This window comes from Eumetopias jubatus, unplaced genomic scaffold, assembly GCF_037043125.1.
Source record: "Eumetopias jubatus isolate StellerSeaLion01/CBP00866 unplaced genomic scaffold, mEumJub1_p1.0 scaffold_8, whole genome shotgun sequence".
In the NCBI taxonomy this organism is placed as follows: Eukaryota; Metazoa; Chordata; class Mammalia; order Carnivora; family Otariidae; genus Eumetopias; species Eumetopias jubatus.
This window is the reverse complement of record NW_028274814.1, coordinates 135,304,851-135,330,246: the sequence shown is the minus strand read 5'-3', so window position 1 is coordinate 135,330,246 and position 25,396 is coordinate 135,304,851. Positions and strand designations below refer to the sequence as shown.

General features: G+C 46.1%; 1 protein-coding gene across 1 annotated transcript in view; it reads right to left on the bottom strand.

The window, feature by feature from the left end:
* The window catches only part of MEI1 (meiotic double-stranded break formation protein 1), a 71,849-nt gene that overhangs the window by 2,263 nt on the left and 44,190 nt on the right, over window positions 1-25,396 (bottom strand). The window contains exons 20-28 of the mRNA XM_028115438.2: window positions 23,750-24,025; window positions 18,094-18,259; window positions 16,871-16,975; window positions 15,039-15,149; window positions 14,558-14,718; window positions 11,574-11,655; window positions 11,212-11,387; window positions 1,020-1,101; window positions 453-559 (exon numbers count right to left, since the gene is read on the bottom strand). Coding sequence (XP_027971239.1) covers window positions 453-559; window positions 1,020-1,101; window positions 11,212-11,387; window positions 11,574-11,655; window positions 14,558-14,718; window positions 15,039-15,149; window positions 16,871-16,975; window positions 18,094-18,259; window positions 23,750-24,025 — 1,266 coding nt within the window. The remainder of the gene's footprint in view (window positions 1-452; window positions 560-1,019; window positions 1,102-11,211; window positions 11,388-11,573; window positions 11,656-14,557; window positions 14,719-15,038; window positions 15,150-16,870; window positions 16,976-18,093; window positions 18,260-23,749; window positions 24,026-25,396) is intronic.

Below are 25,396 nucleotides of genomic sequence, written 5' to 3'. Positions count from 1 at the left end.
CAACCACCACTGATTTATTCATTGATTCACTTCACTATCATTCACAGGCTCACTGCTTTGTTGTTTATTCAATGGGCACTTACTGTGTGCCAGGCACTTAGCATATCTTCTACTATGCCACTAATAACATCATGTTTTAACTATTAGTTTCCTTGTCTATCTCCTTCTTTAGACTGAGGGACCCTTAGAAGGCAGAGCATTTGGCTCAGTGACATCTTTGGTCCCTAGCATAGGATCTGGATGTAGCAGACAAGCCCTGGCCAATGTTTCACATGCTAATGAATTAGAAAGAGTATCTGGGTCTTTGGGGGGTGAGAAGATGTTGGCATTTAGAGGAATTCTCTGAGTAGGCCCACCCATCCCCTCTACTTTCCACCCCTCTACCTGGCCTCTTCAGGACCACCCAGCTCATGACATTCTTCACACCACAGGACCATCCATTCTGCACTTACCAGGGTCATGAGCCTCAAGATCTCAGGTCTGAGGAAGGAACTCTCTCCAGCATCCAGGAGGGTAAACAGCAAAAACCGATTCCAGGGCTGGGAGACCACATGGAATGCTATAGGAAACATCAGTCACCCTGGGTTGTTACTGCTGCTTTTCCAGAGGCCCTGGAACACTGCTGAAGAGGACTTTCTCTTATTGACTCAAAAAGGGGTTGCTCAGCTAGAGGCAGGGCATTGGACAAACTGACCACTGGAAGTTTCTTTCTTCCCTGGGCTTCTATCCACCTATGCTGCCTGGCTCAGGGAGACTATATCCCACTATTGTGGAAAGCAGGCAACAGGAAGGGCTCTGCCACTTCGGAGCTTTGTGACCTTGGTTGGGCAGGTTACTTGACCTCTTTGGACTGCAGCGTCCTCATCCATATAATGGAAATCACAATGCCCTTGCATGTTATGAAAAGAATTAAACAAAATGAGTCTGAATCAAAAAACAGAGGTTGGGAGTCTGGGACAGGAAGGTGGCAGGGGCTGGCCACCCCTATGGGAGCATCAGAGAATGCGCAAGGTTTCTACCGATGTCTGGGCTCCGGGCATGCAGGTAGTCAAGCAAGGCTTCCAGGCAGCCAACACAGGCATAGGACAACAGAGGGTCCTTCTGCAAACAAACAAACAAAACCCCTTCATGTCAGGTTTTGCTACCAATGAGTATTAGTGCCAACCAAGAAAAAAAATTGGTTTTCAGAATAATTTGTATTTGAATTTCAGATTTGGGATTGTAACACTGTAGATAATCAAGAAATGTTTGTTGCTTGGGGTGCCTGGGTGGCTCAGTTGTTAAGCGTCTGCCTTCGGCTCAGGTCATGATCCCAGGGTCCTGTGATCAAGCCCCGCATCGGGCTCCCTGCTCAGCCGAAAGCCTGCTTCTCCCTCCCCCACTCCTCCTGCTTGTGTTCCCTCTCTTGCTGTCTTTCTCTCTGTCAAATAAATAAATAAAAAATCTTTTAAAAAAATGTTTGTTGCTTTCATCTCTAACTCACACATAGAGCATAGTGCTTATACTGATGATTTACCTACATTCTACCTAAATTCAAGAGACTGTTTCAGAAAAGGAGGGGCGCCTGGATGGCTCAGATGGTTAAGCGTCTGCCTTCAGCTCAGGTCATGATCTCAGGGTCCTGGGATCCAGCCCCACGCTGGGCTCCCTGCTCAGCAGAGAGTCTGCTTTTCCCCTTCCCTCTGAGCATGCCCCTTCCCGCCCCGCTCCTGCTCTCTCTCTCAAATAAATAAAACCTTTTTTAAAAAAAGATAGACTGTTTCGGAAAAGGAGTTAAACCCTGGGCTCCACTAAGAGATTCACAGATTATAGACTCTGTAAGAACCTCACAGTTTATCTAAGCCAGTAGGTTTCAACCTTTTTTAAAAAGCAGAACCTTTTATCAAACAAAATTTTATGCTCTAATAAGCATATCAAAAGATCTCATTATCATCAGTCATTAGGGAAATGCAAATGAAAACCACTATGAGATACCACTACAACACCCACCAATAGCTAAAATTAAAAAGACTGACAATATCATGTTGGCCAGAATGTGGAGCAACTGGAACTCCCATATACTTCTGATGGAAAAGTAAAATGGTGCAGTCATTTTGGAAAAGTTTGATGGTTTCTTATAAACATATACTCCCCTATAAACATATACTTCATAGTGGTAGGCAGAATTTTAAGACTATCTCATGACTTTGCTCCCAGATGTTACTCCTGTGATTATGCTATAATATATGGCAAAAGAGAGATTATTTGGGCCCAATCTAGTCACACCAGCCATTGAAAAGCAGTTTTGTCTGGCTGGTGGCCGAAGAACCAGAGAACCCGAGGGTGTGAAAAGGACTCAGCATGCATTGGTGGTTTGAAGATAGAGGGGCCGTGTAAGGAAGAACGTGAGCAACCTTAAAGAGCTAGAAGAAGACCCTGAGGAAGAGGGGGATTTTTTCCCCAGATTCTCCAGATAAGTACCCAGCCTGGCCAACACCTTGATTTCAGCCTTGTGAGACCCTGGGTGAAGAACGTGGTCAAACCTACCCAGACTTCTGATGTGGAGAACTGTGGGATCATACAGTATGGTGCCAAGCCATTACATTTGTGGTAACTTGTTACACACATTAGAAAGTGAATATGTCGTGTGACCCATCAATTCCACTCCTAGATGTGTACCCACGAGAAATGAAATCGTATGTCCAAACAAAGACCTGTACTTTAGTATTAAGAATAATTTTATGCACAATAGCCAAAAATCTGGAAGTCCCAAATCAATAGGTGAATGGGTAAACAGTTGTGGTACAGCCATATAATGGACGACTACTCACCAATAAAAAGAAACGAAGTACTGACACACATGACAATATGAACCTCAAAAGCCTTAAGCTAACTGACAGAAGCTAGACACACAAGACCACACTTTGTATGATTTCATTTATATGAATTCTAGAAATGGTAAAACTACAGTGACAGAAAGCTGAGCAGGTTCACTGAGGGGCAGGGATGGGGAGAAGAGACTGACTGCAGAGGGGCACAAGGGGACCTTCTGGGTTGATGGAAATGTTCTACATCATGATTGTGATAGTGTTTACAAAACTATTTGTCAAAACTCATTTAATTGTACACTTAAAATCAGTGAATTTTATGGCATGTAATTATATCTCAAAAAAACCTGATTTTTTAAAAGGTAAAAACTAACAACAACAAAAAAGGCTAAACTCTCTTCACACTGTTCTTCAGAAGGTAGCAATGTGGTGGTTAAGAATATGGGACAGGGGGCGCCTGGGTGGCTCAGTTGTTAAGTGTCTGCCTTTGGCTTGGGTCACGATCCCAGGGTCCTGGGATCCAGCCCTGCATCGGACTCCCTGCTCTGTGGGAAGCCTGCTTCTCCCTCTCCCACTCCCCCTGCTTGTGTTCCTGCTCTCGCTCTCTGTCAAATAAATAAAATCTTAAAAAAAAAGAAAAGAAAAGAAAAGAAAATAATATGGGACAGGGGCGCCTGGGTGGCTCAGTTGGTTAAGTGTCTGACTTCAGCTCAGGTCCTAAGCTCAGGTTCCTGGGACTGAGAGACCCAAGTCATGGGGCTTCCTGCTCAGCAGGGAGTCTGCTTGTCCTCCCTCTGCCACTTGCCCTGCTCATGCTCTCTCTCAAATAAATAAAATCTTGGGGGGAAAAAGGGGGCACCTGGGTGGCTCAGGTCATGATTCCAGGGTCCTGGCTTCAAGCCCTGCGTTGCATTGCATTGGGCTCCCTGCTCAGCAGGGAGTCTGCTTCTCCCTTTCCTTCTGCCCCTCCCCCCCAACTCATCTCTCTTAAATAAAATCTTTTATTTTTATTATTTTTATTTTGTAAAAAGATTTTATTGTTTATTTGTCAGAGAGAAAGAGAGACAGAGAGATCAAGCAGGGGCAGAGGGAGGGGGAGAAACGGACTCCCTGCTGAGCAGGGAGCCCAATGTGATGCAATGCAGGGCTCAATCCCAGGACCCTGGGATCATGACCAGAGCCGAAAGCAGCTGCTTAACCAACTGAGCCACTCAGATGTCCCAAATAAAATCTTTTTTAAAAATAAAAATTGAAAAAAAAAAAGAATATGGGACAGACTTGGGCTTGCATCCTTGCTTAGTCACTTACCATCTATGTGACCCTGGCCAAGGTCACTTACCCTTGCTGACTGGGGATAAAAAAAATTACTGGGTTGCTGAGAGGGTTGGATGAGAATGGATATACAGTGTTCAGCCAGTGCTTGGCACAGAGTAAACACTCAATAAAGGGTGAGAGCAGCTTCATGAAATGCACTACAGAGGTAACAAACCCCTCTTTAACAACCCCTGGGTTTTCTCCACAGAGCCCCTAAGGCCTCTAAGGCACACAGCTTGAAGTGTTTGAGCTAATCCACTTACCTATTTAATAGCTGAGAAAATGAGGCCCAGAGAAAAAAATACTTGACCTGAAGACACCTGTACATATCAGTAGATGGCAGGTCTAGAACAAAACACTAGGCTTTGTGCCTTTTCTCCTCCAGTCTAAAATTAACTCTTGGGGCGCCTGGGTGGCTCAGTCAGCTAAGTGTCTGCCTTCAGCTCAGGTCATGATCCCAGAGGCCTAGGATCGAGCCCCTTGTCGGGCTCCCTCCTCGGTGGGGAGCCTACTTCTCCCGCTGCCACTCCCCTGGCTCATGCTATCTCTCCCTCTCAAATAAATAAAGAAAATATTTAAAAAGACAAAAATTAAATTAACTCTTAACCAGTGGGAACTTCCAGCCTCTTCCCAGGTACGCATGATCACACAGTTATGGGCCAGCATGCTTTGACTTCCCCACCTGGTCAAGCGCTGGGCCCCAGGGACACCCTCTGACCCCCCTGTCCATATTACCTAGTAAACCCAGTGAGGACTGGCTGAATGACGTATGAGGAGCCAGGGCTGCTGGGCATTAGGAAAAGCCAGGTACTACCACTCAGGTAACAATGGCTCCTATTCACAGGATGCACTTCTTGGGACACTGAAGGAACATGGATTTTGTAGCCAAAAACACTTAGGTTTAAATTCTGACCTAAAAGTGTGTGACCTCAGATAAGTTACTTAATATCTCTGGGACTCTGTTTCCTTGTCTATAAAACTGAGATGAGGGGCACCTGGGTGCCTCAGCTGGTTAGCATCCGACTCTTGATCTCAGCTCTGGTCTTGATCTCAGGGTTGTGAGTTCGAGCCCTGCACTGGGCTCCACGCTGGGCATGAAGTCTACTTTAAAAAAAAAACAAAAACAGAGATGATAATGTCTACCTTATAGAGGAGTTGTGATGAATAAATACCATATGTCAAGTGCTTACATAGAGCAGGCACTCAGTAAATGTTCTCTCTCCACCTCCTATTCTCCTAGAATCTTAACCTGACATGAACCTCTGCTCTAGTAGGAATGATCCTTGAGATCAAAACCTCGCATCTTGTAAAACTAATTAGCTCACTGATTTCCAAACTGATAACATTCCATGCCCACCCCAATCACAAAGCCAAGTCTGAGCACAAGGATAACTGTCTCTTCCCTGCTCACACCCACACTTATCCTTTCCCAAGTCTCCACAGAGGTGTAGCAACTGGACTGGAATCCAGCAGCCGTTCTTGCTGGGGACATCTGGTTTCTGCTTGGAGACCCCCAGCCACAAGACACTCTTCTCCATTCCTCCCAAGGCAGCCTGCTCTACTGTTAGACAGTCCTGGACATGAGAAAAGGCCCCCTCCTGTCTTCCTGCAGCTCCACCTGCTGGCCAAGGTCTCCATCTCCACAGAAAAACCCAGAACAAACCTACTGTATTTCTACTCTGGAGACATTCAGAGACTTACAGTCCTGTGGTTCCTCTAAGAACTAAGCAGAAGGGAAGTTTGCCCTGGCTCTGCCCTACTCCAGCGCCACGCAAATCACACCAGTGACCACAGCCCTTCTTTGGACCCTTCCACTGCTACTAACCTGCCCTCTTTCCCCCATGTAACCCAGCATGGTGAACCCTGGACACCGTCTCCATCCTCACTGCAACCAACACTTCTCTGCTGTGCTCCATTCCTGGGGGAACAGAAGCTGTTCTCATAGGCCCAATCACCTAATGCTGAAAGACTCCTTTTATTTTGCAGATAGAGAAATGGAGAATCAATAAGAAGACTGACTTGCTAAACCCCTTCAGAGTTAGGAGCTGGGCAGGGGCTACTATGCAGATCTCTGTGATTCTGGCCAGTGCACCTTCCACTGCACTGCATTGGTCCACCTTTTGTCAGACACCTGCAGATTCTGCACATGCTGCCCGGCACTCCCTCAGTGGTGCCGATACTGCATGGCTGCTTTGGCCCAGAGATGTCGAGGAGGACCAGCACTCAGTGCCCTAGCTTATGGCAGTATTGTCATTCTTCCCCCCTTGATACTGCTTTTTAAAATAACAGCTTTAATGAGATATAATTCATAAACCATAAAATTCATCCTTTTAAAAGTGCAGATCAGTAGTTTTTAGTATAATTCCAGAATATTTTCATCATCCCAAAGAGAAACCTCATTACTCATTAGCAGTTGTTCCCCATTGCCTGCCCCCCAACCCCAGTCCTAGGCAACCACTAATCTACTTTCCGTCTCGCCTATCCTGGACATTTCATCTAAAGGAAATCATATCAGATGTGGCTTTTTATGTCCGGCTTCTTTCACTGAGCATGTTTTCAAGGTTCAACTATGTTGTAGCATGTGACTACTTCATTACTTTTTATGGTCAGATAGTATTCAACTGTGTGTATATACAATTTATTTATCCACTCATCAGCTGGTGAACATCGGCTTTGGAACTATTATGAATAGTACTGCTATGAACATCTGTATACAAGCTTTTGTGTAGATAAACGCTTTCAATTTTCTGGGGCATGATACCTGGGAGTAGAATTGTTGGGTCATATGGTAATCCCACGTTTAGCTTTTTGAAGTACTTCCAGGCTGTCTTCCAAAGTAGCTGCATCACTTTTCATTCGATCAACAATCTGTTCCACGTACTCTACATTCTCACCAACACTTGATATTATCTTTTTTGTTTTAGCTTTCCCAGTGGGTGTGAAATGGGCCTCACTGTCACCTACTTGGGTCACTGCAACAATCTCTTGCTCAACAGTCCCCTTGCCTTCAGGCTTTCTCTCCCCACCCCTCTTCCCTACTGGGGTTGCCAGTGATCTTTCAAAAACTCCGTCTGATAGAAGCCCTCCATGGCTCCCCGAACACTTCTTGCCCTGGTACGTGAGGTACTGACTGGTATGGCCCCTGCCCAGCTCCTCAGTGTCATCTTCTAATTCTCGCTGCCCCCCAGGCCCCACTGCACACTTCTACATTACATGCTTTTGCTCATGCTGTCCTCCCTGCCTGCAATGCCCTTCCCTCTACCTCTGCCTAGACACTGTTCAAGGCTGAATTCAATGTCACCTTCTCTGTGAGGCCTCCTCTGACCCCCGCAAGCAGCAGAAGTTTTTGCCTAAAAGAAATTCACAGCTTGGGGTGCCTGGGTGGCTCAGTTGTTGAGCGTCTGCCTTCGGATCAGGTCGTGATCCCAGGGTCCTGGGATTGAGCCCCGCATCGGGCTCCCTGCTCTGCGGGAAGCCTGCTTCTCCCTCTCCCAGTCTCCCTGCTTGTGTTCCCCTCTTTCGCTGTGTCTCTCTCTGCCGAATAAGTAAATAAAATCTTAAAAAAAAAAAAAAGAAAGAAATTCACAGCTTTACGGAAGAAGACAGAAATGCAGACCACTGACTATATAATATGATAAATGCAATCCTTATTACAGGGCTGAATAAACCATTCCGGGAGCTGGGAAGACAGAGACAGAGAGAGAGAGAGAGAGAGAGAGAGAGAGAGAGAGAGAGAGAGAGAGAGGGAGAGACCTCCTCTATTCTTGGATTGCTATGGAATGTTTGCTGGATGTATGAATGACTGAACAAATAAAGAACTATTTTTAAACAGCAAACCTATGGAAGGGTCTGAAGGAGGTTTAGCTCCAGCCCTGGGGGGAGGACAGAGAAACAAAGTGACTCTTCCATATACTTCCTTGGGTCAAGGGCAGTGACAGAAAGGTCATTATGGCTGAAAACAAAAGGTCAGGGAATTTCTCAGGAGTGTGTCAGTGATAGAAAGGAGGAAGGGGCTACTGGGTCCTGTTCATCAGGCAGTGGCAGGGACAGTGACTGCGAGGCTGAGCAACTCCCCACACAGACCCAGTAGCCTCTCATGAGGAATTCATGGGTTACTCCAGGTGGTTCCCCTTCCCAGGGACTGTTGAGGAGAGTCAAAAACTTCCAGAGAGATAAATAGTATATTACTCTACTTATATGAGTTACCTAGAAGAGTTAAATAGCCAAATAGAGACAGAAAGTAGAACAGTGGTTGTCAAGGGATGGGAAGAGGGGGTAATAGGGAGTTATTGTTTGATGGAGACAGTTTTAGGTTGACAAGATGAAAAAGTTTTAGAGAAAGAAGGTGGTAGTGTTTGTACAACAGTGTAAATGTACTTACTATCACAGAACTGTAACTTAAAAATGATTAAAATGGTTAATTTTGTTATGTAATATTTTACCATGATTAAAAAAGAAAAAAACTGCCAGAGGCACAGAAGAGTGTCACAGGCCTGGTGACACCCAGGCTCTTGGACAGGAGAGTTGAATGGTGATGGTGCTACAGGAAGTCACTAACCCCTTAGTGTTTAGGCTACTGGTCTGAGGAAAGTTTTTCATCACTCAAGGCCTGGTTCAAATGCAACCTCTCCTGCAGAGACTTTCTTGATTCAAATAATAGGTTATTTTGACATTAATTGTAATTATTAGTATTTCCTACAATCTGAGTACTTAAATGGCTAGAACCATATCATATTCATTTCTGTGTCCTCATTCACTCATTCAACAAACATTGGATGCCAATTCGGTGCCAGGCTTTACGCTGGATATTGAGTATAAAATAATTTTTCTCTTATGTTCTGAATGTTACAATAAGAACTTTGGCCCTTTCAAAAACATTGGAGAGAAAGCATTTGCCCTTCCTCCCACGTTTAACTGGCTGCTCCTCACCAAAGGAGAGATTTATCTAACAGGTAAAATACTAGCCTAACATTGTCTATGCCATCAGGACAGGATCAAGGTATTAAAGGTCATGCTCCCATGAACTTAAACTCTTAAGATCGCAACCAGGTGGCTAAGTGTCCATAATGTAAACATAATTTCCCTGCCTACAGGCTCCTGGTCTAGCCTGGGGGAAAAGAGGGTGGTTTAAAAGTTCTCTTTGAAAAGAAAAATAAAAAATAAAAAATGAATGAAGGAATTAATGAATTAAAATAAAATAAGCTGTTTTTGGATAGATATAAAGCAAGTATACTAAAATGTTAATGGTAGAATCTAGGTGGTGGGTATATGCTGTTTTAGTTAGACTTGGACTCTCACGAAAACTGTCACCTTTGCTGTATATGAAAAACTCCAGACCAAAAAAAAGCCCAGTATGACCTGAAGTCCCAGCTACATTCTCCTACAGTGTTTACCAGAAATAAAGCTGATGTTTTGGTTCTCATCTGATTCCTGATTTTTTTGAACCCACAGGGGGAACAAGACACAAAGATTAGTCACACACAGTTCCTACCTTTAAGGAGCTCACAGACTGGGGAAGACTGATAGGAAAATGGGGACTTATATCAGAGAGAGCTAAGTGTATAGAGCCTTGTGCATCGACGTGCTGGCGGAACAAGTCTCGGCAACCGCAGCGCCAGCAAAGGGCCACTCCTGGGGCATCCTCTATCTCCTTACGTTTCCAACTTTGCCCATACTGTGCACAGGCCCAGTGGGGATCAATCCTTGGATATAATCTCCCACAATCAACAGCCGTATCATATATGTGCAGTAATCATCTGGACACCAAATAGTGTCTACTCAAATCAAGGCCCCCATCCCACCCCCAGGAAGTCTCTGCAACTCCTTTCACTCATTTGCTGGCTCCCCCCACCTCCCTCCTCTTGTCTCATGAATGACTTGCCATCAGATCAGACCGAATCTGACTGTCTCCCTTGGACAAGCTCCAAAGGGCAAGAAAAGAGAGTGCGAGTCTAACTAAAGCAGCATAAACATCTAGGGCTTCAGTCACCCTATGGTGACCAGCTCCTATTTGAAAATAATACCCAATAAGCTTCTTAAAAGAGAAGAAAGTCCTGGGGAATCAAGGGTGTCCCAAAGGCCAGGGACAGGGAATGAGTCCATACCAGAGAGCAAAATGGTGCTGCCATCAAGATAAATGCCATTTCTGTTACCCACCCTGCCCTTGGGGAGGTAGGACAAGTCACGTGGTCTTTCCAGCCCAGCTCAAGCACCTCCTCCAGGAAACCTTCCCTGACAGCAACTCTTCACTAACCCTACACCAGCCTATTAGTTACACCCGGTACTCCCACAGTGCAGTGTGTCCCTTTAGCCTCAAACTCACCACACTGTGTTATCACCTCTTGTCTATATGGCAGCCCCCCACCAAATGCTCACTCCTCAAACGCAGGCACCTGACATATCTCCATGCCCCCACCGCTCTTCACAGTATTCGATGGCTGGATAAACAATGATCTCCAAAAGTCCTCTAAGCTGTGAAACATAAAACCCTTTGGGGTAGACATCTATTGTTTTGGCTTACACGAAATTCACTCCTCCTTTTTCTGTGAACAGTTTTCTTTTGCAGAACATTCCTCTTTCATGTTCAGTCTACATGAGTTATAGAGAGCTGACTATACGCCTCAGCCTCCGTGAGAGGGCGCTGGCCCAAGCCAGGCCAACCAGAGCATCCTATGGCCCAGCCACAGTGACTGGGAGGTTACCCAAGCCAGGCTAACGAGACTCAGTTCTGGGGACTGCTGGGAAAGAGAAAGTCTCTTGCTGCTGGAAAGGTGCTGCTGTTGGTCATCCTACCATCCCATGAGAGCAAAGCTGAGAGAAATGCAGAACCAAGACATGGAGACAGAGTTCTGATGACATTGTCTGAGCCTCTGGGATGCACCTGGGCCTGAAGCCAGTGCTGACCTCTGGCCTTCTCAGTTATGAGCCATTTTGAGTTTCATTTCTGTCACTATAACTTTAAGAGTCCCAGTTAATCCATCCTCCAGTCCTGGAGGAAATACCAGGTTCTTAACAGGCAGCCACCCTTTCCTACTGTTGTTCTGGGAGAAGCAGGCTCCACTGACAGGGTCCCACTCAGCAAGGGCCTTACCTGCACCAAAAGGTTCTGCAGTCCAATGACCAGGGACAACACCTGTGATGTTCTCAGGGGAGCTAGGACAGTGTTCTCAGGGGCAGGTGGTGGCTGGGCCCCTGAGGGCACCAGGACCACAAGGGCAGAGGAAAAGCTTTGTTGTAGGGCTGTCCGCAGGAAGCATAAGATGGCAGCTGAAAGCAAGAAAATCTTTATACACAGTTCCTGCCTCCTTCCCCACCTCCCACCTAGCTCTGTCACAAGGGAAGACAGTGGAGATAATAATGGGGTGACCACAGGCTAGTCTGCGAGGAGTGGTCCCATCTCACAGTCTAAGGGAAAAGCTCTTCCTTTCCTGCTAGAGGCCCTTGGGGCCATACCTGAGAGAAGTGCAGCCTTTTTCTTTGGAAAGCTGAGGACCTTCAATACTTGGTCCAGTTCCACGGACAGTGTCTGGTGAACCTGGTAGGGCAGAGGTAAGGGCACAAGTTCCCACATTCTGGCAGCTTGAGCAGAAAATAACCTGTCCTAATATCTCCTATGTACCTGCACATACCCACTCTATCCAGGGGGACAGAGGAGACCACACAGTCTCGGGAGCCCACCAGTCCTGGATTCAGGAGAGTGAGGAGGCAAATTAACCTGTACATAGAGAACCCTTCTTCTCCCAAATCTCCCCCATCGTCAATGAACTCTTCCACCAGGGAGCCTCCCTGGCCTCATCTGTGATTCAGGCTCCACCTCAGCCCACCATCCAACTAACACAGATCTAGAGTCAGACAGCCCAGAATCAAAACAGGGCTGAATAAACCATCCTGGAAGCTCAGGAGAGACAGAGAGAGACAGAGAGAGAGAGAGAGAGACCTCCTCTCCCAGCCTGCCTTATTTTCTTCATGTATAAAATGGGAATAATGCCACCTGCTTTCACTTCCTCCAGAACTATTGTGAAGAACAGCTGAGGATGAGCACTGGGGAACATGCTCTTTAAAGTCAAAGCAATGTCCAAACTGAGGGGTTAGTTGGGAGTGGAGGGTTCAGAGCTGAGTCCGCTCTGCTCTCCTCACCCAGAACACATGCTGCTTCAAGGCAGGAATTACTTCTCCGCTTGGATCTATCACAGTCTGACACAAAGCAGTTCCGCAAAAATGCTTGTTGGCTAGTGGAATCAGCAGGTTCTAGGCAGAAGAACCAATTTGTACAAAGGTATTGAGATAACATACTAATGTAAGATGTTAATAGAGGAAACTGTGTGGGAGTTATTTGGGAACTCTCTGTGCTATCAGATCAATTTTTCAGTATGCCTAAAACTGTCTTAAAAATAAAGGCTATTGGGACACCTCGTGCTTAGTCGGTTTAGTGGCTTCCTTCGGCTAAGGTCATGATCCCAGGGTTCTGAGATCGAGTCCCACACTGAACTCCTTGCTCAGCAGGGAGCCTGCTTCTCCCTCTGCTTGCTGCTCCCCCTGCTTGTGTGCTCTCGCCCTCTCTCTCTGACAGACAAATAAAATGTTAAAAAAATAAAATAGGGGTGCCTAGGTGGCTCAGATGGTTGAGTGCCTGCCTTCAGCTCAGGTCATGATCTCCAAGTCCTGAGATTGAGCCCCAGGTCAGGCTCCCAGCTCAGCAGGGAGTCTGCTTCTCCCTCTCCTTCTGCCTCTCCCCCTGCTGGTGCTCCCTCTCTCTCTCCCTCAAATGAATAAATAAGATCTTTTAAAATTTAACTAATTAATTAATTAAAATAAAGGCTATTAGGGGTGCCTGGATGACTCAGGTCATGATCCCAGGGTCCTGGGATCGAGCCCAGCGTCGGGCTCCTTGCTGGGTGGGGAGCCTGCTTCTCCCTCTGCTTCTGCCACTCCCCCTGCTTGTGCTTGCTCGTCTCTCTCTCTCTCTCTCTCTCCCTCCCTGTCAAATAAATAAATAAAATCTTTAAAAAAATAAAGAATCAATCAATCAGTCAAACCATCAACAGTATGGAGATGTGAAAGAGCAGAGCTGATCTGGAGAAGAGCTAACAGTTGGTCAGAGGTCAGATAAGGAGGGGAGAATGGCAAAAAGGAAGGCTGCAGAAGCGCCAAGTCAGCAGGGTCTCCGCGACCATGTGGAGAGTGCAGACAGACTGGCTGCAGGGACAGGAGATATGGAGCAAGGGAAAGGGCAGGGACCAGGAGACTGAATAGGCCACTTTAGTGGTGAGGACGAGCCATCAGGCCTAAGCTACGGCAGTGGGGAGGACTTGAGCGGAGGTGGTTAGTAGGTAATTGGCTGGGTGTGAGCTGAAAACCAGGGCAGAGCCAGGCACACGGTACAGGTTCCCACCCAGGCAGGTGCCTGCAGGGGTACAGGTGGGCCCAACAACCTCACACAGAAAAGCAAAAAAGGTTCATGTCTCAAATCGATGCTGTGGGCAACAACCAGATGACTTACTATAGTATAGATTTGCCACAGCCTGATGCCACCTTAGAGGCCAAACTTTATTTTTTTGTTTTTTGGTTTTTTGGAGGCCAAACTTTAAAAATGACCTCACTTCTACACAAATGGCATTTGAATGGCACAGGGCTGGGCACAGGGCAAAGACACCTCAAAGGCTAGAAGATAGTTTCTATCCACAAGGAGCAGTCAGGCTCAGGAAGGAGACACCTGAATGTGGCACAGCCCACAGAGGAGCTCACGCAGGGCACTATGATGACAAGGTCCCATACAAGGGGGTGGGGAGGGACTGAGAGGAAAGAGGTGCTCTGTGGATACGTTCACTGTTCCCCTGTTCCCTGCATCACCTTCCCCAACAATCACAATGACAGCTTACACATGTCTGGCATTTCACGGCTTACCACCCAGCACTATAAGGTCACAGGCTGGCTTCTGCCTTCCTGTCCAACCTGACAGTTCACTCCCTACATTCTAGTCACACAGCACCTCACCAGTCTCCAAATATGTACACCCTGTCCTAAATTTGTGCAGTTTCATGTCTTTGTTCAAATTGTTCTCCTTACCTGGAATGCCCTTCCCTACTATCATTGCCTGGTACAAACTTACTTACCTTTTGAGGCTTTGCTTAAAGACTACAATATAAGTTTCCCAAGTGTGGGGTACATGGGGTACATATTTATTTCTTATTCCTCTGTGCCTAGAACACAGCCTGGCATGTAGGTTATACATGTATAAATTAATATAAACCAACCTAACAACAACCCTGGATGTTTTCTTCCCCATTCTGTAGGCAAGGACACTGAAGCTCAGAGATTAAAAACCTTGCCAAGGTTACTCAACTAATAAGCCACAGAGCTAGAACCAGAACTCAGGAACTTTGTCACTCCTCTGTGGGCCACCCCATGCCCCTGAGCCACAGGGGCTAGCGACTCACCTGCAGACTGCCGTTGTGCTGCTTAGCAGAGAAGGAAGCCGTGAGCAGCCAGGCGGAGCAAAGGAGTGTGGTCCTGGGAGAGCCCACCTCGGTCCAGGTGAGTGCCAAAGTCTTCTCCAGAAGCTCAATCAGGGCCGTGCTGCTAAGGAGCACTGCAGCAGCTGGAGATGGCGTAGAGGGGCAAGGGCCATGAGTTCCACAGGAGCCCCTGCTCGGTGCCGCATCGTGGATAGCACCTGACGGGGACTTCATGAACACATGGCGAATGAACAAAAGGATCAGCTTTAGGCTCTAAGGGTTCCAGCTTCATTCTAGAACCACAGGTTATCAGAAACAGAAAGGACCGTCTGGCCCATCAACATCCTCCCCATATGTATTTTCATAAGCGGAAAAAACTAAAGTGGAAAAAACTGTGGCAGCAATGGCCACAGACATTGCCCAGCACCCTTCCTCTTCATTGTGTCAGCCGGGGCCCCAGCACCTCTTTTCTGACTGCTTGGTGTAGTCTGATGAAGGCTCCAATACAGGAAGTTGAAGGAGGGCTGCAGGATGTCCACGTCAGCAGGGCTGCATTTCCCACACAGCTTGCTCACTGCAGGAGAGTGCCCAGGCACCCCATCATATAGCACTCCATGGGTTTCATGCACACCAGCCCTCATAATTTTCAGATAATGGCCTTCAACTGGCTAATTTCAGATGTCAGTCTACCAGCTTTGGGGACCAAGCACAAACTAAGTGTCCCTGGTAATACAGCCAAGGAAGAGAAACACAGTAACAAGGAAGAGAAACCTGAAGGCAAGCAGCCCACAGCTCAGAACAGACCACTGCTTAGAACAGACTACACAGTTTATGTGATCTAAAGGCATCCTATAACAGCATTCATGCCAGCAAAGACTCCAGGTTGGAGAGTCTGCAGAGGTCATCTAGGCCTACCTGCCACCCCTAGCAGGAAAAGATCCAGCCTCTGAAATCTTCCAGCAATGGGGCCCTCACCACCTTCCCAGGGAACTCCATCACCATCAGTGTGCAGTTCCCTGAATTTGCCATATTCTCTCTCACATCACCCTCATCTGGCTAACTCCTTAACTCCTATTCAGCAATCAAGATTCAGCTCGAAGTTCACCTCCTCCATGAAGCCCTCTGTAACCTCTCAAGGCAAGATGTGATGCCTCTTCATGCTCCCCCAGCCCTCATCAGAGTAGTTACTACTCTGTAGAGCAGATACCTACAGAACATATCCCTTTTCTCCTAGGATTCGGCACTCTTTGCTCCCCTGACCCACATTGCCTCAATATGAAACCTACCTAAGTCTCCATTCACTGTTTTGGCGGCCACATCACACTTGATTTCTAAGTGACCAGACAAGCAGTCCCCTCCTCACCCCTGTCCTCTACTCGCAATGTTCTCAAATAAAAGGGTTATATATAAATGTATGTTACATTTCACATGTATGTTTCAGGTCACTATTACCCCCTTCAGAGGCCCTTCTGACAGCAGTTTGATTTTGTCACAGGCATTCTTCCCTCCCAGCTGAGTATTACCCTTGACAGACAGTCTGGGAGGACCAGCACCAGGCCAGGCCTGAAGGCCCTTTTTAAGCCTGACACCTATCTCATGAGGAGGCCTGGGCTCCAACCAGGTAAAGAACCATCCTCACCTGTGGCCAGAGCCCCTGACACTCCACAGGTACTGAAGACACACCATTTTTCCTATTGATTTCAGTATTTCCTCAATAAATCTTCCTAAGGATGCTGCCTATCAAGTGGCAACTGCATTAATCAGCAATGAAAGGTCCTAATGAGGTTTGGGTATGGGTGGAAGAGGCCTAGAGAACTGTGAAGTGGATTATCAGACCCTGAGTCAGTTGTGGAGTGAGGTGGAGTGAGAACTGAGCTTGTGCCAGGAAAAGGGAGTCTGCACAGAGAGTTGCTTTGGAGGTCTACTGTGTGCCAAGCATTGTGAGCATTTGGTACTAGTTACCCCTTACCTCAACCCTAAATCAACTAGGTACTACTCTTTTACCTATGAGGAACCTAAAGCTAAGTGACTGCCCAAGGTTGCATAACTAGTGACTGAGAACAAACCCAGGCATTCCTGACTCCAGAGCTGTGCTTGTCACACACAGTGTTCTGTTTCTGTTTTTGTTTCATTTCCCAAACACTCTCACAGTACAACTAGAGAAAGATCTCAAAGGTCCCATAGCAAGAAGCTCATAGGAACAGTGACCCACTAGCTTCTTCCAAAGGGCTGAATGATGGAATAAAGGAGCATGCCCAGCCCTGGGCCCTCAGGCACTGTCCCAAGCCCAAGCACCTTGGTGAAGAAGCTTCATGGCCATACTGTCCAGTTCTTGCTCTGACGTGTTCTTCAGCTGCACTAAAGAAAGGAGGCTCAGGAGCAATGGCAGGTTCCCTGAGGCTGTGAGGAACAAGGAGGGCTGGTCAGGAGACCTAATACTCAGATCACCCCAAGGTCAGACTGACATCCTACCCCACTGTAAATGTTTGTGTTGGGATTCACTCCTACCTCCTGCCTTCTTCCTTGGGAACAGGAGCAACTGACATATTGAGTGCCAACTCTGGGCTAGGTACCAGAAATTTAATATTTCACTTAATCCCCCTTGTGAAATAGGGATTATTTCCATTTTGCAGTTAAGAAAACAGGCTCAGAGAGGCTGAGTGACTTCTCCAAGCTCCCACAGCCAGTTAGTGGCAGGGCCAGGACTTGAACCTAAATCTGAGTTCAATGCCCACTTTTTTCAAGTATGTTTCCACGAAATCTCATGGCTCTTATACGTTATCAGTTAGATGTGACTTATCCTTCCCTGAAAAAGAAGGACTCAGCTCCTCCAGGCACCCTTAAATCTACCTCCAAACTTCCATCCTCAGTCAGGACTGGATCAAGTGAACCATAGCTCTCCTCCCACTTCCTCTTAATTGCTTGGAAATTTTAAAATTTAACTTTTTAAAAATAGGAAAAGATAAGCCAAATGCCAACCTTTTCAGTGTCTTTAAACTGTACCAAACATCAAACTTCCTTGACTCCAGGGAGTCCCATTCCAGATTTGGAAACTATCCTTCTGGATCTCACTGGCAGCTTCTAACACATTTCAGATCCACCCCCTTCCCAGCCCCTACAGGCTGCTGCTGCCTTCCTGGCCTCCCCTATTATTTCCTGCTTTCTTCTCCCCAACTGGGGGCTACCATTCTTGTGACAAACAGCTCTGAGCACACGCCATGCAGGGTGGGGACATGCATGCATAGACTGAACACATCCACCCACCTATGCTAAACACACAGAAACATTAAACATAAACACATGCACTCCACAGGCGCACACACACATATATCAAGTACATTGAGTGCTCATTCTCTGATGAGAGGAAGGAGGTAAAGTGTAGCCTGATGCCACACTGGCCTGATTTATATTTTGCACAGAAAACTCTGATTCTTTCTCCTGGAGCAGACCTCATCAGGGCAGAGATGCCCACTCCTGAATTTCAGGTAAAAACATGCCCCCGACAGCTCCAGACTGACCTCCTGAGGGAGAGGCTCCATGTTCCACCAGTAGATGCTGTAGGATCAGCAGGAAGTGGCCTCGGATGAGACCACTCACTTCAACATCCTCATTCTTCCTCAAAAAGGTCCTTAGGACAATTAGTACTTTGCGGGCTGTGTCCACTGGGCTGGAATAGATGAGATCCTGAGCAGGAGAAAAGGAAGCCAGAGCTCAGAGGACATCACAGTTGGGGACAGGTAGACAGTGAAAAAGAGAGGGACTGGGGAAGGACCCAGGATGATGGTGTCACAAAACCTGGGGAAGGGAGTGCTCCCTTATTCGGCACCTATTATGTACTAGTCTGTTGAACAGGTCCATCCTAAATAGGAAGAAACAGAGACTCAGGGAGATTATGTGGTATGCCAAAGGTCACACATGCCAGTTAGTGGCACAGCTAAGATTTGAATCTCCTACCTCCAAGCTCAAAGCTCTTTCTACTTTCCAGGATGCCTCTCTCTGACAAATATAAGTTTTAAGGTCAAGAAGAGGTTATTTCAGGACAGGGGACCTGAATGTGCCTTAAGGGAGGAAAAGAGAGGGGGATGGAGATGTCACAGGGCAGGAAGACGATGGGTTAGGACAGATTCGGGGCACAGGAAGGGAAGCGAGGGCCAGGTCAGGCCCCTTCTCTTCAATGGCATCTGGCTATTTCTGCCCCAAGCTGTAAAGGCCTTGGGTTCAGAAGGTAGGAAAGGACATTGCTTTTTATTTGCTTTCAGAGTAATTTTAATGAGTATATGTTAAAGGCAAAGCCAGTCAGAAGCCACACCAGAGACTATCCTACTGATAGCTCCTGGCACCTACCGGCTCCAACAAGCCAATTCCTTTGGACAGGCTAACATGCTTGGTGCTACGAATCCAAGGTCACTCACAGACTCCCTCTCCAGGGAGGACAGCTGACCCACAGAGAGACATGGCTACAGGGCACCCAGCCAGACAACTCCAGATGTGATCACTGGGTGACATAGGAGCATCTGGGCTTGGCTCTTCACAAACGTCCCCAGCTGCCAGAGAAACAACTATAAATCAGTATCAGTTGCTCAATTAGGGACTAATAATGTCAGGTACTGTGATGTGTTCAAACTGTAGCTGTATGTTTGGTGATATATTATCTGTATTTTCATAACTCTTCTGGGTAGGGCTTACCCTAATTTTTCAAAAGAGGAAACAGGCAGATTAAAGTAGCCTGCCTATTAAGACAGCAGTGGCACTGTAAATTCTACTATACTAGGAGTTAATGAAAAACAAGGATGAGGTTTGTTTTTGTCACCTTATAGGGACTCAGAAAACATCTCTGGAAGGAGACGATCACAGATTAGGAGGATTAGAGAGACTCTCAGTTCATTTACATCAACGCTTTTACTTTACAGGGTATGAGGCTAAAGTCCAGAGTGGCTATGATTTGCCCAAACAAGCCAAGCCAATTTCCTGATCCTGCTCCTTCACCAGCACTTGGCTGCCTAACCAGAGAGCTGGTCCTTCAGAACCCTGAGTTAAATTTTAACAGTCCAAAAGGAAGAGGACTACTCAGCCTTTGGTGACTATGGTGAATGCCAGGGTGGGGCGGGGTTGGGGGAAAGGGGCACACCCCACTGCGTGGGTCAGTGGGGAAGGCTCTGGATGGAACATGGCCCACTCTGCAGTCTCTCCTGCCCAGAGCTGTCCAGAATTTTATGCGGTTGGATCAAGTAGGGTGATGTGGCTAAGGAGGGAACAAACAGAGCTTCCGGGACATCACTGTTTTTCACATTTAAACAACCTACATGAAAGACCACCCATTGATAAGAGTGGCAATTAACAGCTTTGTTTTCAGCTGTTAATTACCCATATCAAAAACAGAAATTGGTACCAACACATATTTTTAGACTCTTTTCCCCTCCTATGGCTAGAAGCTGGGGAGAAATGTTAAGAATTATATATATAAACACACAGTAACGTTGTTCCTTGCTATTCTTTTTCACCACCGATGTTGATGTTTCCAGGATCTAATTTAGTGAAAAGCTCATTAACTTTTAGGCTCCAACCATAGTCATGACCCTTATTAGTTATATGACCTTGAGCAATTCAATAAGCTGCTCTGAGATTACCATTCTCTCTCTGATTCAGAGTCCGTCAATGATCAGTGAATGATAGTCTACTGTGTACAGGATAGCAAGAGTGTCCCCTACATATTCTTTCCACATATTATTCCCATATATTTATCTATATGTTATCTCCACTTTATACACAAGGAAAATGAAGCTCAGAAAAGTCTTCACTTGGGGCGCCTGGGTGGCTTAGTCGCTAAGCGTCTGCCTTCGGCTCAGGTCATGATCCCAGAGTCCTGGGATCGAGCCCCGCCTCAGGCTCCCTGCTCAGCGGGAAGCCTGCTTCTCCCTCTCCCACTCCCCCTGCTTGTGTTTCCTCTCTCACCGTGTCTCTCTCTGTCAAATAAATAAACAAAATCTTTAAAAAAAAAAAAAAGAAAGAAAGAAAGAAAGAAAGAAAAGTCTTCATCTTCCTGGGTCTCTATGTAGCTTCCAGCCCTCAGGATAGAGCCTTCCTGTTGAACTCTAGGCCAGCAAAACACAAGGCTCCTTCCTCTCTGCCCAGGAAGGAAGGGTCGTGAGGGTGGTTCACATTCAAGGACAAAAACTGGGTCACCACAACAAAGGGTGGGGTACCTGCTCCAGTTTGCCAGAGACAGGGTCTCTCTAAGGATGTGGTCTCTTGAGATTTCATTTTCTCTTTGGCTTGTTTCCTTTAAGTACTTACATTCCTTGAAGCTAGTGGCCTAGGACAGTCTTCATCTAGGGAGGGATCTCCACCCTAGAAAGACCCAGACTAAGAAAGAAAACTTGGGGGAGGAAGATAATGAGCTCCATTTTAGACAGAAATGTCAAATAGATGGTTAGCTATATGGGTCTGGAGCTCAGGAGAAAGGTCACAGATGGAGAAGAGTTGAGTCATCAGCATACAGCAGGAGGCAACCAAATCCATGAGAATTATTGACATAGCCCAGAAAGAAGACACTGAGGAAAAAGAGAGCCTAGGACAAAACTTTGAGGAACATCAAGTTTCAAGCACGAGCCAGAAAGAAAACTATAAAAGAGCCTGGGAGAAGTGCCAAAAGAGGTAAGAGGAAAATTTAGAGAGCTGGTATTGCCAAAACCAAGAATGTGTCAATAAAAAGTGGACAATCGTCAAATAATAATAGGTCATGTAAGATGAGAACCAAAAAGTGCCCTGCAGTTAGTCACAGGAACATTGCTGCTGACCCACCGCAGTTAGTCACAGGAACATTGCTGCTGACCCACTGCAGTTAGTCACAGGAACATTGCTGTTGATCCTGCTAAGAATGGTTTCAAGTGGCTATGGAGGCAAAAGCCCATGGGTGGAGCAATAAGGGAGATGACAATTTTGAGACTTCTAGGGGTTTGGCTGTAAAGGGAAGGACACGAACATGGAAAGGGTTAGGAAGGCAGGGACCAGTGAGAGTCTGGGTCCCAGTAGAAGACAACCAGAGCAACCAGAAGTAAGTCTATAGGGGCTTAGACTCTCCTACCACTCCCATAGCCCAGTGTCATGATCTGAGATTTTTTTTCTAGCCTCACTATTCTTTGATTCTCTCCTTCCAGGGATGCTTTAGAAGTCTCTACAAGGTGACATATGAAACAAGCATCTGTGATTCCCTCGAGGGCAGGGACCAACCATATCTGAACGATCTTTGTATCCCCAATGCCTAGTGCCTAGTAAGTACCAAATAAATGTATGAGAAAAGAAAAAGTGAACTAAAATCAAAGCCTCTAAAAACCTGCTCCTCCTTATCCTTCTCCAACCTCAACTCCTGTGACATACCCTCCATGCTCCAAAACCTCACCAGACCACCCGCGTCCCTGAATTACAGGAAGCACTTGCGTGCTGCTGCGCTGTCCTGGCAGGATCCTCCCCTAACACTGTCACTTGTCAAATCCCTTGCAATATATGACATCTTTCCGCCCTCCCTGCCACCCAAGCGCTCTGCCTGACCTTTACTGCCACACTGTTAGGACAGGTCTTAGTGGTTTGTTGCATCTGATTCCCTCCCTGGCCCATGCAGCAGGCTCTAGGTCCAGTTCCTGCCTATATCGCCACTGCTCAAATAAACAGCTCTGCTGTTAGATGGAACACTGGATCAGAATTGTTTTCTCTCTTGTTCTGAGGGTTAGCTCAGTTTATTGGGAAGAATACATTACACAGGGAGTCAAAACATGGGTTTTAATCTCAACTTTTGTGACTTATGGAAAATCTCCCCAAACCTCTTTGTTTGTTTAAAAAGAAAAAAAAATGCCATAAATATCTCTATCAGAAGGTCTGCTTTTTTTGAGAGAGACTTCTGTCCAGAACCCTAATTCAACAGGTCAGCAACCTACTCTGTGTGAGAAACTAACCCCGAATGCTTCCTCTAGCAAAGCAAATCCAGTTATCTTCGCTCTGTCCGTTGCTACTCTCCCTGGCACCCCTCTTGCCTTCCTCCTCTACGAACTAATGCTTTACTTTTAATCCATTCCTTCTCCTTTCTTCCTCCTCCAAGGAAGAATTTGAGCCAAAGCATGATTGCAGCCCCTATCAAGCCAACACGTGTGACCTCCCAGGATAAGAGATCACAGGGATGGAAGGTGAAGATTAAAGTCTGAGGGGGGAGCGTGTGCATGTGTGTGTGAATATGGACAGAACTATGTGCTCAAGGAAGTGAGGTATACAACATGAAGGTGTTATTTCTACAACAATCACTCTAACAAAGTCAGTCCAATAAAAAAACACTCAATAAATCATGTTTGCTGATGATTAAGAACATCAAAGGAATCCCCACTCTTCCCTAATGGGTTATATCATTGAAAGCAGTGGTTTTAAACTAAATGTCTCCTATGCTGAAGTCAGTTTGGCACCTACCACTAGTAATCACTCACTAAATACAAGGTGCCAAATGGTACAAATGATTTTCTTTTTTAAATAAATTAACAACTTACAGCAGTTACCTCTACAATAAAGTAATGTCACTCTCATTATTTTCCAACATGCTTTCTTGAGTGGATGAAGAAAAGATGAAGCTAAAGCTAGTGTATTAGAAACTGCAGCTAGCTGGCTTATCTGATACACCTGATAAGAATTATAGGAATGTCTTAATTCATAAAAAAAAAAAAAAACACTGGAATTTCTGACAATTCTGGGTTTGCCCGAGTGTGTTGCACATGTAACATTATCCTGTGAGTCATGGCATAAAAAATGCCTGGTCTCTCTACAATCAGCCATTCTCCATTCACATGCCCCAAGGGTCTCCTCTGACATTAAACCCTTGTTAGAATCTGTTTGAGAGAAGATAGGGAGGTGAGAGGGAACGGTGACTGGGGTCAGCATTTCATAGTTCTGTCCCCTGAGGAGTAGAGACGCACAGATCTCTCAGTTAGCAAACCTCCATTAGACTTAGAAAAGAGTATGGATTCATAGAAACCCAGGCACCTGCTAGGCAAAGGACCTCCCATTCACATGGAAACAGCAATAAATCCAGAGGCAGGCAGAAGCAACTGCAGTTGCCTCCTGATCTCAGTAAACCAACTCCCAGGGAGAGAGAACCCACCATCTCTGAATGTAGAAATGAGTAAGTGGTCTACCTACTAGCAAAATGAGCAGGATGCTGGGGCTGCTTCTGAGCATGTGGAACAGGGCTGCTAAGCTAGCAGGAAGAGGGGACTGCCCAGCAGAAGGGACATCATCCAGCTCCTCATAGCTGCTCTCTTCCCAGGAGAACCAAAGTTCCAGGACACGGTGCCCAAACCTACTCATCAGCTCTGGATACAACAGGAAGAACCTGAGCAGGAGGGGATGGTGGATGTAAACCAGGTGCAGGTCAGGGATGTCCTCTAAAAATTTTCTGATGGCACTGACCACAGCCTGGAGACAAAGAAAGAAAAGAAAGGAACTAAATAAATCTTGCAGAGAACCCAACACAGCCCAACAAACATAGCCAAGACATAACTGGGAAAAATGTACTTGGCATCTCAGTGCTCCAGGACATCTTCACTGGCTCATCCCGGTGCCCTCCAGTGAGAAGAAAACTCACTGTGCTTACCTTCCAACAGTGGTTCTCAAATTAGAGTGATTTTGTTCCCCCAGGAGATTTTTTTGAAATGTCTATAGACATTTTTTATTTTCTTGATCTAGGGAGTGCTACTGGCATCTAGTGGGAGAGAGGAGGGATGCCGCTAAATATCCCACAATGCACAGGACAGCCTCCCACAGAAAAGAATTATGTTGTGCAAAATGTTAATAGTGCCAGGGATGAGAAACCCAGCTCTATAATGATACTTACTAGGGCGTGTTGTAATGATCAGTGTAGGTGTCTACCTCCCACACTAGACTTGAGCTGCTTGGGGGAACAGACTGATGCAGATTCATCTGTGCACCCGGCATAGGACCTGGCACAGAGCGGGCAAAGGGCATATGTATTGAATCATTTATTAACCCTCAAAAACCTATCTCTTCCCATTGCACATATAGCAAAATTTAATCCTTAATATACTATTCTAAGAGTTTTACGGTTCATAGTTTGGGCTGTTTCATTTAGGTCTTTGATCCATTTTGAATTAATTTTGTATATACTATAACGGTCCAAGTTCATGCTTTTGCATGGGGACATCCAGTTGTTCTAGCACTACTTGTTAAAAAGACTATTTTTTCTCCCACTAAATTGTCTTGGCATCCTTTTAAAATATATGTGGGTTTATTTTTGGACTGTCAATTCTATTCCATTGATCTAGATGACTATCCTTATGTCAGAAACACAGTCTTGATTATCCTAGTTTTTTTTAAAAGGAATATAAAACGGGGGCGCCTGGGTGGCTCAGTCTTTAAGCGTCTGCCTTCAGCTCAGGTCATGATCCCGGTGTCCTGGGATCGAGCCCCGCATTGGGCTCCCTGCTAGGCGGGAGGCCTGCTTCTCCCTCTCCCACTCCCCCTGCTTGTGTTCCCTCTCTTGCTGTGTCTCTGTCAAATAAATAAAATCTTTAAAAAAATAAATAAAAGGAATATAAAACTACTGATGACTATTTACCAGTATTTACAATAAAGTAAACAACATCCAATATACACTTGGATAACACTCACTACAAAGTTATTGTTTTTCCTGGCTTCTGCGGAACCAGTAACCCAAATACTGAGAAGATTGAGCCTACACGTAAGGAATGAGTTGGGGTAAAGAAACAAAATGCAGCTCAAGAATTTAGATTACAGAAGTCTGTTCACTCATTTATTTCAGAAGATCCT